General features: G+C 41.4%; 1 protein-coding gene across 1 annotated transcript; it reads left to right on the forward strand.

The window, feature by feature from the left end:
• The first annotated feature begins 16,440 nt into the window (after positions 1-16,440).
• Positions 16,441-18,241, forward strand: LOC131258125 (berberine bridge enzyme-like D-1). Its single transcript, XM_058259219.1, has one exon. The coding sequence runs from the start codon at positions 16,452-16,454 to the stop codon at positions 18,051-18,053; it is 1,602 nt and encodes a 533-aa protein (XP_058115202.1). The 5' UTR covers positions 16,441-16,451; the 3' UTR covers positions 18,054-18,241.
• The last annotated feature ends 761 nt before the right edge of the window (positions 18,242-19,002 follow it).

Raw genomic sequence — 19,002 nt, forward strand, 5'->3', positions numbered from 1 at the left:
CTTTGAAAGCTTATCAGAGACGGTCTACGATAGTCCTTTTTAAGGACGGTCCATGACCGTCCTTTTAAAGGACGGTCTATGGCCGTCCTTTAAAGGCTTATCAGAAACGGTCTAGGACAGTCCTTTTTAAGGACGGTCCATGGCCATCCTTTAAAGGCTTATCAGAGACGGTATAGGACAGTCCTTTTTAAGGACGGTCCATGACCGTCCTTTAAAGGCTTATAAGAGACTGTCCAAGACCGTTCCTTTTAAGGACGGTTCACGACCGTCCTTTTTTAAGACAGTCTATGACCGTTTTTTTTTCGTCAATAAAAATGACGGTTTTCGACCGTCCTTTAAGTAATACGACACGTCAAAATTTGACGGCCCTTGCAACGGTCCGTGACCGTCCTTTTTGGTCATTTGAGACGGTTTTGGACCGTCCTTTTTTCACAGTTTTGGCGTAGTGGAATAAGTTACAGGATACTTGATTGAACGCATATTCCTATCTCTACCCATCTCCAGATGGGAACAGAAGGGCTCTGAGGTGCCAAGCGTGATGTATGGGTTTTATCCACGCCGTCCATCCAATTGACTTTGCCATGTCCTTATATCATTTTAACATATGAGCCCAAAAATATACGGACGAAAGGCAAAGTAGCAGTCGTAGCATTGAACCTTCTTATGGCCCACCATGATGGTTAAATGCCAATCAACCTGTTCACAGCTATCAGCTTGATCCAAAACCAGTGAAGCTACCGACAAGTTTTTAACAAGGAGTTTAATCCTCACTATACACGTAGTCCACTTGAGCCTTGGATCTGCTCCATAGGAGGCTTATACACTAAAATAATATGGCAAATCTAATTGACAGCGTGGATAAAATCCATATATCTATGTGTCCTCTCAGAGCCCCTGCTTTGTTCATGCTATTGCGTTAGTTTTCTATCGGTGGGTCGTGCCTGGTGTAATTCTCGGTGCGGGATTTTGAACTGCTTCGGCCGGGTTGTCGGGCCGAGCCTATTCAAAATTCTGATTTAGGCTCAAGTCCAGCCCATTGACACCCCTAATTATTTCAGTGCTCATAAGGAAAATAAGAAAATAAAAGTCATGCCCCAATTGATACAAACCGGAGCGGATCCTGTGATCTGTGTGGGGACATAGAGATGTCTGTGACAAATCCACTATGTCCATCGGCTTTGAAAGGCCACAATTGGACATGATTTTAAAAATCAGATAGATCCAAAACTCACGTCTGCCACATCATACGCAATAGTAGGGATTGAACGCCTGGCAGCGGAAGAAGTTTTGTTTCAGGATAATATTTGTTCCTACAGTTTATCGGAGTGGTAATAATTCTATGAACAGTTTGGATGACATATAAACATGATGGTCTCCAGGAAGGTTTCAATGGTGGACATTGCTTTTTTTACATTTTTGTTGGTGTGGCCTACCTGAGTTTTGGATCTGATTGATTTTTATAATCCTGTCATATTGTGATCTTTCAAAACAGATGGACAGAGTGAATTTTTCACCGACATCTCTGTGGACCCCACACAGCCCCGGGCACAGAGGGGCAATCCTGTCATATTTTGATAGAGCTGTCCTTGCGCCGGGGCCTGACCAATTCATAATCCATGCTGAAGATGGCCCTAGGCCCGGACCTCGGCCACCTTCAGTGGGTTCCATGGTTTCTAACCCGTCACTGCTTGCAATTTGAAAAGTACAGGCAGGGAATCATTAATGAGTGTGAGGCTCTGATGGGAGCGAGGTCAAAACTCATCTTTCCTTTATGGGAGTAGATTAGATGAGACCCGACCCTATGCGGTGAGATTTGATTGAGCCATATGGTATTATCAAAGATTGTGTCATTCAAAGCATATTTGAAAATAGTTCAGTTTACTTTTCGGCAAAGGTTTTCAAACAAATATCACCTCATCACGGTCGGGTCTCAACTTGCAGGTTTATAATTATCTAATATGTTAGTACTGTTTTCTTCAGGTATAGCAAAATGCATCCCCATATATTACAAATATATGGAGACTTTCCAACGATCCAAACCACGAATACAATAGGCCTCATTTTGAGTAGGGTGTTGTTAACCAAATGTCTTAAATCTGAAAATTTTTTACTAGTCCTGAGAAAGTTCAGCTCAAAGTTCAGCAATAATGTATTTGGAATTCTCGAGATCTTCGACCAGTCGAAGAGTCCCTCAATTAGTCGAAGATTTGGCTCGGCCAATCGAGGGTTACGCAGATTATGCGCAGACTACGTAAATTTGAGGAGATTTCCATGTAGGTGCAAAAGTTGGAATTTCTCAACTATAAATAGGAGCCCCTGTGGCCTTTCTAAAACAATCATAAAGCTTTCTAAAGTATTCTAAAAAGTTCCTAAAAGGGATTCTAGGGTTCCAAAGGGTGTAGCAAGGGTGAGATTCGAAGTTGTTTGAATCGGGTAAGTTCTTTCTCTTTGTAATTTCTGCTTTTATAGTGGATTTTTGTCGCTTTGTGCCGTTATTTTTTCCCGAAAGAATTTTCCATATTAAATCTTTGTGCTCTCTTGTGTTTGCTTGGTGCTCTTTCATTGCTATTCTAGATCCATCTCTGTATGATTCTGAAGCCCAATCCCCAACATATAGGGGATACCCAAGAAAGTCTGGGATGGAAATATATACTGAGTGTATGATTATGTAAAGGCTAAGGAGACCATGCATATTCAAAATTCGAATAAAAAGAGTCAAATGATCGTCAAAGGGTTGAAACGTTGTAATCTAAGAGTTTTTATTTTTCATCCATCCCCATCCAAGGTGTAGCTTATCATATACATGGTTTAGATCACTAAAAGATGACACTATCCTATGGCCACACATCACGATGTATTTCAGCAAACCTCTATTTTGTTTGTGCAACAAAACAAGCACTGCGTTTGCATGCATTGAGAAACACATCCTAATTTCTTACTATTTCTAGTTTAAATATGTATGATTTTCAGTATACCTCTTTTATTGTAAAGTGCACGAGTCAACTGTAGTTTGTTGCAAATTTGAGAAATGCTGAGTAGGAAGTAGGGCAAACAATTTTTATTAGGAATAGGGGCTTCCAACACGCATGTACAATCCATCCGCACGTGCAGCATGTATGAAGTGGCAGACATGCGCTAGATCCACACCATCCCATGTAAATGCCCTGGCCCATAAATCAGGTATCTGCAGCCACATCTTATGAAACAAATAGAGTATGAAAAAGGCGCACTCTCTCTAAGTCGTCCTTTCGTTTCTAACAATATGATCATCTAGATGAGTAGACCATCCTGATTTCTCGCCCACAAAATCTCGACTGTGGGCCCATTTGACAGATGATTCAGATCACCCATGTGTCATGTTGGCACATGTAGCGGCATGGAGATGGATTTCCTTCTACACACGCGCACCGTGTGCAAGGATTATCTAATCCCTTGGGTTTGGTTTAGTCATCAGCATATCAAGTACTATCATATGGGCAAGTAAGATCTGAGGCATTACATAAAATCTGGTACTAATTATATATATTTGCAAGTTATCATAACATATAGTTTCGTTGACTATGGATGGAGTATGCTGCTTGATCTGCAATATTTTTACCTAGCTAGCAATTGGAGTTACGTTGCGTGTTTCTAAAATTTTCTTCTCCATTTCAATTTTGTTAGTGTATACTCTTGCGAGATCACCATAGTTCTTTATCATATTTGCTTGCATTTTATTTTTGTTTGTTTTCTTATCATCTTTGTACAATTTTATTGATTAAAAACTAAGGGAATGGGAGAGAGAAAATCATCTCAAATTTTATGAAATATCATGGTATTAGAGTTGTCTGATCTAGGTCATTAGATCTGACATCTGCCATTGATTCCAGCTGGCGGCAGACCAGCTGTGCTCTAGTCCATAGCAGAGACATAGACCGCAAAAAGGTGGATTGGACCTTCCTCAAAAGGGTTCTGGTCAGGTTTGGGTTCGGGAGCAGCTGGATAGACGTGGTGGAGAAGTGTTGGTCCAATTCTAGGTTCTCCATCCTAATTGATGGCGAGGCTTGTGGCTTCTTCAAATCATCTAAATGGCTGTGTCAGGGTGACCCAATCTCTCCGGCGCTCTTCATTCTTGGCAGCTGAAGTTCTTAGCAGGGGCTTCAAGGACCTAATAGAGAAAGGATTCTGCCAACCTTTCTTGATGCGCAGAACATGCCCGGTGGTCTCTCACCTCCTCTTTGCAGACGACATAATCCTTTTTTGGTAATGGCAGCTCCGCGTCCTAGAAGAAGGTCAAAAAATTCTTGAAAGCTTACGAGAGAATATCAGGCTAGAAAATCAACTCCCACAAAAGCTTCTTTATTCTCCCAGCTCATCACTCTGAAACGCATGCCAGATCGACTGAAAGGATCCTGGGCTTTGATAGAGGCGCTTATCCTTTCACCTATCTTGGGATTCCTATCTTCCAGGGAAGACCGAGGAAAGTGTATTTTCAAAACCTTCTGGATAAAATCCGCACGAGAATCAATAGCTGAAATAGTAGAATTCTAACACAGGCAGACCAAGCACGTCCTGGCCACCGTCCCGGTCCATAGACTTGCGGCCACGAAAGTTCCTGCTAGCATTTTGGACGATCTTGAAGCAGCTTTTGCATATTTCTTCTGGGGATGGGAGGGCAATAGTAAACGCTGTCATTAGCTCGGTTGGAAGAAGATTTCTCTTCCAAAAACTGAGGGTGGGTAGGGGCTGAGAAGCCTCAAGCTGGTCATGAGGGCCTTTCGCATGAAGATGGCATGGACCGTGCACTTCAGGGGAGATTTCAGCTACTGGAGCAAGTTTATGAGAGCGAAATATGTCCCTGATTTTCAATCTTTTTGAGGTGTCTGTCTGTCCTCGTCTACCTCGCCAATCTGGAAGAACATCTGTAAATTGAGCATGATTGTGGCCGCTCAAATGCGATGGCTCATCGCTAGAGGGGATTACGCTTTCTGAACTGATGACTGGTCCGGTTTGGGCCCCCTTATCGATTAGAAACTGCCCCCATCATCCTCCATCCACCATCCTACTAAGGTCAGTGACGTGATTGGACCATCCGAATGGTCCAATCTGTCCCAACTCAGCCACCTACTCCCGCAGTTTGTCCTCAACCGTATCTCAGAAGAGGGAATATGTACCTTTGCCTCAGCCAATAAATGCATCTAGTTGGGGTCCATGTCGGGTGAGCCTACCGCAGACCTTGCTTGGAATAGCATCTGTCCTCGTGGTGTTTTGCAATCTTAGTCAAAATGGGTGTGGCATGCCAAGCTCCCTCTCAAACTCTCGCTTCTTACGTGGAAAATAATCCACAAGGCCATCCCAGTGGATGCCATAATTCAGAGGAAAGGGGCTAGCATCGTCTCGATGTGTTGGATGGCCTAGAGGAGTGCATATAGGCAGGGATTCCCTAAGGTAGAGGTGGCAAGCAACTCGAAAGCTATGGTCGCTGCCATCCTAAACCATGCCTTGTTTTCATGGCCCATATGGTACTGGAAGGTGAGGATATGTGCTATCATGATAAATATGGATGTTCGAATCACGCACACTCATAGGGAGGCTAACTCAGTTGCAGATGCCCTGGCTCATTTGGGGAGTGATGGTCAACTAGACAGGCGCTTCCAGTCTTTGGGAGATCTCCCCACTCACATTCGTGGTCTGATGTTCCTAGATAGAGTGGGCCAAGGCAACCTAAGGGTACCCTAATTTCAACACTCTTTTTAGTTATTTTCATCTTACGATAGGTGAGCCCTCTCCATTTTGTCATTGGGCCTGCCTGAAAAATCTTTTGATGTAAAGTGTTCAATTTCCTTTTAATGAAATTTACATGGTTAAAAAATTTTAAATTTTTTTTTTTTTGTTAAAGCTGGCAACAAACTAAGCTTCACCATGCACCAAATCTAAACACCATCCCCAATCTTCTTCTTGATGCCTTATTATGGATCTGATGTGCTGATTATCCTGCTTATTACTGCTGATCAACAAAGATCTTTGACATGTGGCCCATAGAAGATGTTGTTATTACATCTATTGTGACTCACCATCTGTCATTTGTTGATTATGTACTTCTTAATATGGCCCATTCATCTAGGACCACCTTTTTTTAGGCCACTTGTTACTATTTGGGCTTGATTTTGGGACAATCAAGCCATTTTTTATTTGGACCAATTGTGATACTTCCTTGACATCAAGATTGCCCAATCTACTCATGACATCTTCATATAGCAAAGAAAGTATACTTTAGATCTCCTTGATAACACAGGCATACTAGCATGTCGACCTTCGGAGACACCCATCGAAGCAAATCATTAGATATTTGTTATTCAATCCTCCCTTCTCAATGATTCTGAGCATTATCGACACCTTGTTTGAAAACTTATATATCTAATGATCACTCATCTGGATATCGCTTATGCCGTGAGTATTGTTAGTCAATTTATCCAACAACCATAATCACACCATCTTCAAGTAATCCACTGTATTCTTTGTTATCTTAAGAAAGCTCCCAGATAGGGCATTCTATATTTTGATCATGGTCATCTTGACATTTGTGCTTATTATAATGCTGATTGGGCGGGCAAGTTGTGTGACTGATCATTGATCTGTATTTAACTTTTGTATATATGTTGGTCTAAGGTAATTAATTTAGTGATACAGAAGAGTAAGAAACAATCTGTTGTTGCTCGTTCATCTACTGAAGTGGAATATCACTCCATGAGACATGGTATCAGTGAGATTCTCTCGCTTTGTTTTTTTTCAATGAATTGGGCATTTACACAAAATCTCATATACCCTTATTATGCGATAATTAAGTGGCCACTCATATCACCTCCAATTACGTGTTTCATGAACGTACTAAGCATATTGAGGTTGATTGCCAATTTGCGTGGGAAAAGTTATCTAATGATAATTTGCACTCCTTATTAGTCTTTAAAGAACCAACTTGTGGACATTTTTACCTAGGTGTTATCCGGCCACGTCTATTTGACATTGTCTTCAAGTTGGGCATGTCTGACATTTATGCTCCAACTTGATGGAAAATATTAGTGTATATACTCATGTGCTCTTGCAGAACTTTCATTACCATATTTGTTCTACTTTTACTTGTTCTCTAACCATCTTTGTATAATTTTTATGATTATAAATTAATGGAATGGAAGAGAAATCATTCTAAATTTTTAGAAATTTCAAATTTCAAAGTTTGTGTTGAATCTTAATGCATTAGAACCTTTGAGAAAAGTTTACATGCATAAAATCTCACTTACCGAAGATGTACACCAATCTCCACCGTGTACAAAGTAGAGTTGTGAATACCAACACATGTTAAACATGGATTTTCTGGAATCCATTTTTCCTAAATATTTGTTGGGATTTCCACCTCATTATTGAAAGGCCACCATCTTCAAAGTAGGTTAGTTTTGACCTTTTACACTAACATTACTTAGAGTGTATGACTTTCACAACGAGTGGAGAGAAAGGAAGAGAGGTTAGTAGAGTAGTGAAGGATGGAAAACAATTGGGATAACTCACGGAGGTTCCCACTAGGGTTTTTTTTTTATAGCTATTTCATATATGGGGGGGAGGAATGTACAAGGCAGATTTCGAGTAGACCCACAAACAAAAAGGGGAACAGGTCCACCTATCATGGGAAATATGCAACAAAAGAATTTAGCCCTCCGTCAAATTACCCAGAAAAAGGAGACCTCTAATGGGAGAGGGGAGCTAGCTCCGTTGGATATCAGAAGAAATTGTGCAATTGGCCGCCACTATACCCATGCGAGCTAATGCGTCTGCTATGATGTTTATGTTGCGCAACACGACACAACAACGCAGTGAACTGAGATCCAATCTCCAGTCTCACCCACAAACGATAAATAAGAAGAAATATAAACTAGAAACAAATCAAAGCAATCCAAACAAGCCACAAAATAAGATATACGTGGAAAAACTCCAAACTAGGGTAAAAAACCACGGATGCAAACTTCCACTATGAAAGAAAAACGAAGATTACAAGGTAATATACTAACCTCTCCCTTTGAAAATATAGAGAAAACCCTTTGCCAACACCTTAGAATTATTTCTCGTCTCCTAGAAAAATCCTAGGGACACCTATTTATAGTTTAGGCAGCTTCCCTTTCGTATCCTTGCGAAAATCGATTCAAATTTCATCAGTTCGCATCAAATCCGGAAACGAATCTGCATAACCTCGACCGGTCGAGCAGACTACACGACCGGTCAAGCGGACCCCTCGACCGGTTAAACATGGGCCACGACCAGTCAAGCACCTTGGAACCCAAAAAATTGATGCTCGCTGAACTTTGAGTCGAGCTAGTCCACGACTGGTCATAAGGGCTTCACGACCAGTCGAGCAGGGGCCACAATCGGTCGTATGGCCCTCAGATGTGGCTCCACATCTCAACAATCTCCCACTTAGAGACACATCGCCATAAACCTTCATCTTCTACATCCGGAGTGCACCACCTCCCCGTCTTCAAGCCTGAAAACCAATTAAAGTTGAACAAAGCTTCAGCTTCTCCCGTGTGACCACCTTGGTCAGCATATCCACATGATTCTCACTTATATGAATCTTCTCTAAAGAAATTGATCCATCTTCCAATAGCAAACGTATGAAGTGATATCTGATGGCAATATGCTTAGTCCTTGAATGAAAGGTTGAATTCTTAGCCAAGTGTATTGCACTCTAACTATCACTGTACAGCTTGCAATCTTCTTGCTTCTTACCCAATTCTTCCATGAAACCTTGCATCCACACCATTTCCTTGCACGCTTTTGTAACCGCAACATATTCTGCTTCTGTCGTCCTAATAGGTACTATCTTCTGTAACTGAGAGACCCAACTGACTGCAGCACTACCTAAAGTAAAGACAACTGTAATGCTCCTTCTGCTGTCGATATCTCCTACTAAATCTGAATCCACGTAGCCTTATAGTTGGATTTTCGATCCACCATAGCACAACCCTACATCTTTAATACCTACCAGGTATCTAAGAATCCACTTCACAGCTTCCCAATGTTCCTTCCTAGGGTTGTTCATGAACCTGCTAAAAACTCCCACTGCTTGAGAAATGTCTGACCTCGTGCTCATGATATCATGCATGAGACTCCTAATGGCTGACGTGTATGGGACCTTAACCATGTAGTCTCGTTCCTCTTTTGTCTTTGCACCTTACTCCTTAGGTAGCTTGAAGTGGTTGGCTAATGGAGTGCTAACCGGCTTAGTACCTCCCATATTAAATCAATCAAGTACCTTGGCTATATACTCTGCCTATGATAAAACTAATTTCTTATTTTACCTATCACACTTTATACTAATGCCTAGGATTTATTTTGCAGCTTCTAAATCCTTCATGGCAAATTCTCTAAACAATTGTCTTTTGAGATCTGAGATCATGTCCTTCATGCTTGAACCGGCCACAAGCATATTATCAATGTACAGAAGAAGGACGATGTACGACGTATCAAACTTCTTCAAATAACAACAGTGGTCTAGATGACATCTCCTAAAACTATTTCCCGACATGAAACTGTCGAACTTCTTGTACCACTACCTCGAGGCCTGCTTCGGGCCATATAGACTCTTTTTCAGTCTACATACCTTATTCTCATTTCTAGTGCCACGTATCCTATCGGCTGATGCATATATATCTCTTCTTCAAGGTCCCCATGAAGAAAGGTTGTCTTAACATCTAGCTGCTCTAGATGTAAGTCCTCTGTAGCCACTATACTCAAGACTATACGAATCATAGACATTTTCACCACAAGTGAAAATATTTCATTGAAATCGATACCTGTCTTTTGTTAAAACCCTTTCACAACTAATCTAGCCTTGTACCGTTTTAAACCATCATGCTCCTCCTTCAATTTGTAAACCCACTTATTATGAAGAGCTTTCTTACCCTTGGGTAGAGTGACTAGCTCCCATGTAAGATTAGATTCAAGAGAATCCATCTCATCATCCATGGCCTGCTCCTACTTAACCCGTGTATCCGACTGTAATGCTTCTTCAAAACATTCTGGTTCACTATTATCTATCAGTAGTAGATAATGTAAGGAGGGTGAGTATTGGACCGTGGGTCTCCTCTCCTGAGTAGACCTCCTCACAATTGGTGTATGTAGCTCTGCCTCATAATGCTCATGTACATGATCATCCTGTGGCGCTGTAACACCCGTATCCGGTAACTCTTCCAACTCTACGAATTTCTTTTTCTCGGCCTTATTTTCCTTCACACTGTCCTTATGCATCACTTTTTCATTGAAGACTACGTCCTTACTTCTGATGATTTTCTTGTTTTCTACATCCCAAAACCTATAGCGAAAATCATGCTGCCCATAACTTATAAACGTGCACCTCCTGGATTTCGCATCCAGCTTGTTTCTGTGCTTTACATCAATGTGAACATATGAAGTGCAACCGAACACTCTGAGATGTGCAAGGTTCGTTTCTTTCCTAGTCCACGTTTCTTCTGGTAACCCACCATCCAATGGTGCTGAGGGACTTCTATTGATGAGATATGCAGCAATATTCACAGTATCTGCCCAAAAGGTCTTGGGCAACCCTACATGTAACATCATGCTCCTGGCGTGCTCAAGGATGGTCCTGTTAATGCGCTCAGCCACACCATTCTGTTGTGGTGTCATTGGAATCATTTTCTTATGTTTAATTCCATTTGCTGCACAATACTCTTTAAATCTCTTATCACAGTACTCTCCCCCATTATCAAATCTGAGACATTTTACTATTTTACCTGTCTCATTTTCTATCATAACTTTTCACTTCTTAAATACATCAAATACATTAGATTTATGTTTTAAGAAATAGACCCATAGTTTTCTACTAGCGTCATCAATAAAGGAAACAAAATAATGTGAGCTACCAAGAGATAATACTTGTGCCAATCCCCACACACCAGTGTGTACAAGCTCTAACAGATGCGTCTTTGGAGCTCATCCCGTCTTCTTGAAACTTATCCTCTTCTACTTGTCATACACGCAGTCCTCACAGAATTCCAAGTCAATAGCCTTCAGCCCTAGTAGCTTCCCTTTTGACAATAGCACTTTCATCCATTTCTTACTCATGTCCCAACCTCTGATGCCATAACTGCCAATTCACTCCAGTTGATGCGACTGCGAGTGAACTATACGATCCTTTAGTCACGTACAAAGTACCTTCCTTCTTGCCTCGCGATATCACCAAGGCACCTTTTGTGATCTTCCAGGAATCACTGGTGAATGTCGTCACATAACCGGTATCGACCAACTGCCCCACTGAGATCAAGTTTCATCTCAAACTCGGTACATGTCTGACATCCTTCAATATTAAAGTCGTTCCATCTTTCTGACTTATATGAACTTCTCCCTTTCCAACGATACTGCACGGTTCATCATCACCTAGGTAGACTCTTCTGAAGTCACCTGACACATAATCACAAAGAACTTCCTCACACGAAGTGGCATGAAACGAAGCACCCAAGTCTATAACCCAAGACTCATTCATCGCATCAAGAGACAAGATCAATGCCTCTGTATCACTCTCCTCAGATAGATTCACTGAATCCTTCCCACCTTGAGAGCTTTCTTCTTATTTCTTAAGTGCCCTACAATCACATTTCATGTGCCTCTTCTTGCCGGAATGCCAACACCCGTCTGTCTTTTGGTCCCTTGGACTTCTTTCACCACTTAGAACGTCCGTGTTTATTGTCTCCTTTGTTCAGCGATCTTCCTTTTCCTTCAACGTTTAGAGCATTCCCTGAATCCCCTGAAACTCCTGTTGTCTTTCTTCTAGATTCTTCGCTGAGAATTAGACCAGCCACATCATCAAATTTTAGCTTTTTCGACCCTAAGGAATTGCTCACAGCAATCACCAAACCATCCCAACTGGCTAGCAAACTGGACAAGATCAATAACGCCATGACCTCAAAAATAATGCCAACGGATTCCAACAGGCTCGTGACTGTATTGAACTGGTTTAGATGTTCAGCCACGCTCCCACCATCTGACATTTTCATGTTGAATAGTTGTTTTATAAGATTAACCTTGTTGGACACTGAGGATTTTTCATACATCATTGCTAGGGCTTCCATTAATTCTTTTGTAGTTTTCACCTTGGATATATTAAAGGCAACGCTCTTAGACAAAGAGAGTCGGATCGTTCCTAAAGCTTTCCGATCCAATAAAAACCATTCATCATCTGTCATCTTTTCTGGCTTCTTCTCTTTTCCTCCTAGAGGAATATAGAGATCCTTCTGATACAGATAATTCTCTATCTGCATCTTTTAGAAGGCAAAGTTTAAACCATCAAACTTTTCAATTCTAGTCTTCTCTTCTTCCGTCATCGCTCTCAATAGAACTAAACCAATAGCTTTTATACCAGTTGTTGCGCAGCACGACAACAACGCAGTAAACTGAGATCCATTCTCCGATCTCACCCACAAACGATAAACAAGAAGAAATATAAACTAAAAACAGATCAAAGCAATCCAAACAAACCACAAGACAAGATATACATGGAAAAATTTCAAACTAGGGTAAAAAAAACCCACGAATGCAAACTTCCACTAAGAAGGAAAAACGAAGATTACAAGGCAATATACTAACCTCTCCCTTTAGAAATATAGAGAAAACCCTTTGCCAACACCTTAGAATTATTTCTCGTCTCCTAGAAAAACCCTAGAGACACCTATTTATAGTTTAGGAAACTTCTCTTTCGCACCCTTGCGAAAACCAACTCAAATTTCCGCAGTCCACATCAAATCCAGAAACGAATTTGCGTAAACTCGACTAGTCGAGCAGACTGCATGACCGGTCGAACGGACCCCTCGATCGGTCGAGCACCTCGGAACCCAAAAAATTAATGCTCGCTGGACTTTAAGTCGAGTCAGTCCACGACTGGTCGTGGGGGCTTCATGACCGGTCAAGCAGGGGCCACGACTGGTCATGCGGCCCCCAGATGTGGCTCCACATCTCAATAATTTGCCTCCCTTTGTGTTTCTTTCATCAACGTGGGTTAAATGAGTTAACATGCATGAAATTTACGTCATCTATTAGACAAAGCATACCTTGTTCTACCTTGATGGGGTTTCTTTCATTGAGGTGAGTCAAATGACTTAACATACACAAAACCTATATCATCCATCAGACAAAGCATACCTTGTTTGGCCTTAATTTGTTTTTGTTTTTTTTTAATAAATGCTAATTCAACTCTCAGGTAGGTTGTACAGTTAAATTATACCTAAAACTTCAAATTTTTTATGTGGCATAACCAACCTGAGTCTTGAAATATTTTGATCTTGGGTATTTCTTTCACCGCAGGGAGGCATATTAAAAGAATGGATTGGAAGGCATGTAAATACTATGATAGGCCCTACACAAAACTAATGATGGGCATTCTTTCCCAACTATTTCGTATGATTTGGCTTAAGTTTTGGGTGATTATGATTTTTAGTTTCAATGGGTAGAAAACATACCTGGTAGAAAAGATGGATCTCATGAAAGTTCCACCCTAGTAGCTTTTTGTTTGCCAAACTTACCCCATTGCTACCTAGCTGTGCCATTGGAGAAGAGAGAGTGACATTAATTTGCTTGGTGTAATCTTAACCTCAAGTTGTTAAACATATATTTTTAAATTCCTAAAATATTTAAACTTTATTTAAAAGGTCTTTTCATGTCTGTTAAATATACAAATTATTTTTTTTTTCATTTCTGTTAAATATACAAATATACAAATCTGTGTAGGTTTTGGAAAATAAGTTTCGGGAACTGATATATTATCAAAGAAAGGGGCAAATATCATAAGGTTAGGATCTTCCTTTCTGTACAACCATTTGTTAGTGGGCCATGCACTTTCAACAGTTTGGTAAGTAAACCTGGGCCACACGCATAGGAACTGAAAACTCAACGGTGCTCCGTGTAATTCCACCTTTCCAGGTGATCACTTGCTACACGGAAAACGTGCTTCACGCTAGAAAGCCTGCTGACGTTTTCTCAGTGGCATACCAAAGTGGGTTTCTTGTAAACCTGGTTTCGTGATCCAAACAAGCCTAAATTATTTGTTTGGTGAAAATGTCGTCACTCATGAATGGCAATGCTCTGCTAACCCCACACGCGCGTATGAGGCTTCTCTTCTACACATTGAGCTAGCAAGGCACACGAGCATGAGATCCAAGCTCTCTATCAGGTGGGTAAAATTGCATGATCTAGGTAAACAGGTGGTGCTGCAATTTACAAAAGAAATAGACGAATGAAAATGATTTTGGTAATTTTTATTTTAATACCATCAGTCCATTTCTAACATTGTGGAGCACCTGATTGGAGGACTGCCCTGATTTCCAGAATGGGAGACATAAATGATGGGCCCCACGTTCTAGAAGGATTCGATCTCATCCAAATGTCACGATGGTACCTTTGATGTCGTGTACATATACTGCCTAGCATGGCCTTGTCTAAAACATGTTATGAGACGTATATAAACGGTCAACGGCCAGGAAGTTTAGTTATTGTAACGGGGCAGATAAAAGTTCCGTCTTGACTAAATATTGGATATATTAACTAAAGTTGAAATCCTACCTTCCCTGACAGATGGAGCTGTGACACGTGTGACCAGGTGATCAGATCCAGGATTACCATCAGGCCGGCCCAACCGTGTTTATGGGACTGTCGAAAAATAGGGATGGGACGGAAAAAATGAACGGTCAAAAGAATTTACACAAGGTTCACATTTGGTGGACGCGAATTGCAGGGTGACCCCAACGGAAGCGAATTGCGCCGTATCCCCGCGGAACGGTAATCCGTCGGGCAGAGCTCTTTGGTAGCCACCGTGATGTGAACATCTTATCCACGCCGTCCATTCCTATTTACGGATCATTATACGTTATGAACCCAAAAATTAGATAGAACTAAGAATTAATTGGGCCACAAAGTGGGTATTGAAGGAAAACCATTAAAAACTTCTTGGGAGCTGCAGAAGTTTCGGATCAAGGTGATATTTGTGTTTTCACTTCATCCAGATGTACATGACCTTATGAATAGGTTAGATGGTATTAAAAAAAAAAAAAAAAAAAAAAAAATCAGTGGCCCTTAGACAGGTTTCAACGGTGGGTATCATTATCACCACTTCTTCCTTTGGTGTGGTCCACCTGGACCTGCTTCGTTTTTTGGATCGTGCCTTAAAATGATCTGTTAATAGGTATGAACGGAGTGGATGAGACGTTCACATCACGGTGGCCCCCACAGAGCTTTGCCCGGACGGATTACTGTCTGGGCGGGGGTAGGACGCAATCGGCTTCCGACACCAACGCTACATAGCTACGTGATGTCAAGACTCCGTGGGCCCCACCGTGATGTAGGTTTTTTATACACGCCGTCCATCCATTTTGACAGGTCATATTAGGGCATAAGCCCAAAATTGAAGCATATCCAAAGCGACCATGGTATATAGGAAACAGTGGGGATTGAACTCCCACCGTAGAAAACTTCTAGGTGGACACAGAAGTTTCGGATCAAGCTGATATTTTTGATTTCCCTTCATCCAGGTTTGTTGGACTTTATGAACAAGTTGGATGACAAATAAACATCTTGTGGGCCATAGGAAGGTTTCAATGGTGGACATCATTGTCCCCACTACTTCAATTTTGGGCTCGTGCCCCAAGATGAGATGGAAAAATGGATGAACGGCGTGGATAAAACAATTACATCACGGATACATCACGGTGGGCCCCACAGATCCTGACAACACGTAGCTACGTGGTGTTGGGGTCACCACGCAATCCGCGTCCATAGTTGATGTACATGTGTCATGATCGGACTGGACTGATCTTTCCTTCATGGCCTGAGAAACGGCCTGGATCTCACATACACGTACACGTATAGCCACGTCTTGGTCTCGCAAGAAGCCATTGCTAGGCTCAGAGGCTTGCTGGAATACAAAATGTGACGTGTTGCAATAGATACCTATAGACCTTAGCGACACCTTTCAATGCTCCAAACCATTAATCTGATGGATGGTTCTCATGTTGAATGGAGAATATCCGAAAATGGAACTCTTACTTAGATCGGAAAGTTTTAACCCCTTGACCATTTAACTCTTTTTCTTTAACTATAAACGGTTTCCGAAACCTTCGAATAATCAATCCTTTGTGTGTGTGTGTGTATATGTATATATATATATATATATATATATATATATTTCAATCTGAGAATTTTCTTTTGTTTATCATCCATCCACTATGAGGCCCATCATATAAACAGTCTAGATTGTTGAAAAGGAACTTGCTCTAAAATGCCGACGTATCCTATTGCAATACGTCGGGATGCATGCTAGCAAACGTTTCTTAAATGAGGTCCTTCATGCACGTAAGCTTCTCTATATAAGCAATGTCCATGTTTCATCCATGAAATCCACTTCCACTTCTCATCCTTCCAACATGGAAATCTACAGAAACTTCACACTCTTTCTACTCCTCTCCTTCCTAAAGTTCGCTTGTAGCCAAGATCTCCTTTCTTGTCTATCCTCTGGAGGAGTAGCAAACGTTACCACCTACTGCAGCCCTAGTTATCCTCAGCTCCTCAATACATCCACAAAGAACCTAAGATTCACCAGGTCCAATGTTTCTAAGCCATTTACTATCATTTTCCCAACCAATCAAAGCCAAGTATCAACAGCAATCCGTTGTGCACGAGAGGGGTCATGGACAATCAGAGTCCGATGTGGGGGCCACAGTTACGAGGGCTTGTCATCCACTGCTAACACCCCCTTTGTGATCATAGACATGACGAACCTCAACCGGATCACCGTCAACTTGAAGAGTGAGACTGCTTGGGTTGAAGGTGGTGCGACAGTAGGCCAAATTTACTATGCAATCGGCAAATCAAGTAAGAAGTATGGATTCTCAGCCGGCATCTGCCCAACTGTGGGCAGTGGTGGCCACTTGAGTGGTGGTGGGTATGGCGCCCTCGTGAGGAAATACGGGCTCGGTGCAGACAACGTAGTAGACGCAATACTGATCGATGCTGCGGGCCGTACACTGGACCGTGCAGCAATGGGCGAAGAAATCTTTTGGGCGATCCGAGGCGGCGGAGGGGGTAGTTGGGGTGTAATCGCCGCTTGGAAGATCCGGTTACTCCCAGTACCCAAAACTGTCACGGCATGCCGAGCCATGAGAGTCGGGACAGTGAGTCAAGCTGCCAATTTGTGGTACAAATGGCAGATGGTTGCACCAAAACTAGAGGATGAATTCTTCCTCAGTTTTGTAGCAGTCCCAAGAAATGACACCATTGGGATAGGGCAGACATTTTTGGGATTGTTTCTTGGGCCCAGAACAAAAGCCCTCAAGAACATAGGCAAGGCCTTCCCTGAATTGAATTTCACAACCCAAGAATGTAAGGAAATGACTTGGGTTGAATCCGTTGTCTATCTTTGGGGTGCAGCAGATGTGCCCACAGTAGATGATTTGAAGAATAGGTCAACCTTCCCAAAAAGCTTCTCCAAGGTGAAATACGACTATGTAAAAGTCCCAATCCCATTGGATGTCATGAACAGTATTATGGACATGGTTTCAAAGCAAAACAAATCATCCATCCTATTAGATCCTTATGGTGGGGCCGTAAATAGGATTAGGAGCGATGCTATTGCTTTCCCACATAGAGGCAACCTCTATGCCATTGAGTATTTCATAGATTGGCAAGCAGTTGATGATGGGAACAACGATGAGTATCTTGAATGGATTAGAAGGCTTTATAAGTTCATGGAACCCTATGTTTCAATGGGTCCAAGGGCTGTGTATGTGAACAACTTGGATCTTGATCTTGGAGTTATAGACTGGAGGGTGCCTGGCTTGAGTGGTCCTCTTGCTGTGGAGTTGGCTAGGGCTTGGGGCCAGAAGTATTTTCTGGGGAACTATGAAAGGTTGGTTCGAGCCAAAACCGTGGTCGATCCTTTCAATGTGTTTAAGAACCCCCAAAGCATTCCTCCTCTAACCTTAGCTGGGATTGCTGGTGTTGAAAGTGAGTTAGATGATGTTTTGTAAGTGGTTGAGAATACAAGCTCGACTTCCTCAATTCCGTGTTTTATTGCTTTGAGCTTTTCCAGTTTTAATAATGTTGTTGTGTTTCTACGTTTGTAGAATGTCACCTTAAAGCCCGTTGAGGCATTGTAGTTTATCTTTTGTAGGGTTCTTTGACCCATTTCTCAATAAATGTTTCAGTGTTTTCTTGAGTTTTTTGTTTTTATTTTTATTTTATGCGTACGAGTAGCAAAGTACACGTGGCGTGTAGATCGTCGTCGTGATTGTCCACATCATTATAGTAGATTTGTCATTGGTTTGTGAGATGTACTTTATTAATCCTGTTTCACCAACAATTTTTGTCCAAAGCTATATTAATCCTTGGTAACATGTGCTGGACATGTAACTCAAACGACATCGTCTATCTCATCATGGATCCTCTCATTCCAAAATCAGCTTGAAAAAACCATCCTAACTTTTGATTGATGGAGGTTGTTTGGATAAAAGGGCTTCGACATGTGGTGAGTGGCTCATTGATGGATTGACAAAATCCCCAGGTTACGAGAGATTTGTAAGTAGTTTAGTAGCGTCAAACGTACTTCATCAATAAAACAGCACTAAGAATTACGGAGAAAACTCCACCTTTCTTTTACAAAATCAAAACCAACCAATTATTTCTAGATTTTTTAACATAATTACATCCCATTTCATAAATGGAAGGAATCCTAATATAATCTTAGACTTCCATTATTTCTAATTCTAACTATCCTTTTCATAATATATTAAAAATGAATAAAATATCCCTCAATACAATCAAAATGTTACTAGGATTTTAAAAATTCTCTCTCAGTGATCTTAGGCTCATCTGAGAGCCTACTCAATAAGCTTTTAAAGCTTACCAATTTCATGTTGTTCCTAGGTCTTCCAATAACTATAATGTGTGCCTCAAGAGAAGTGATGTAAATCCCCAAGG

The sequence above is a fragment of the Magnolia sinica genome, chromosome 1 (assembly GCF_029962835.1).
Source record: "Magnolia sinica isolate HGM2019 chromosome 1, MsV1, whole genome shotgun sequence".
Classification (NCBI taxonomy): Eukaryota; Viridiplantae; Streptophyta; class Magnoliopsida; order Magnoliales; family Magnoliaceae; genus Magnolia; species Magnolia sinica.

Bases quoted from the DNA above. Each gene is read 5' to 3' on its own strand.
- LOC131258125 (XM_058259219.1), top strand. From the start codon at position 16,452: ATGGAAATCTACAGAAACTTCACACTCTTTCTACTCCTCTCCTTCCTA.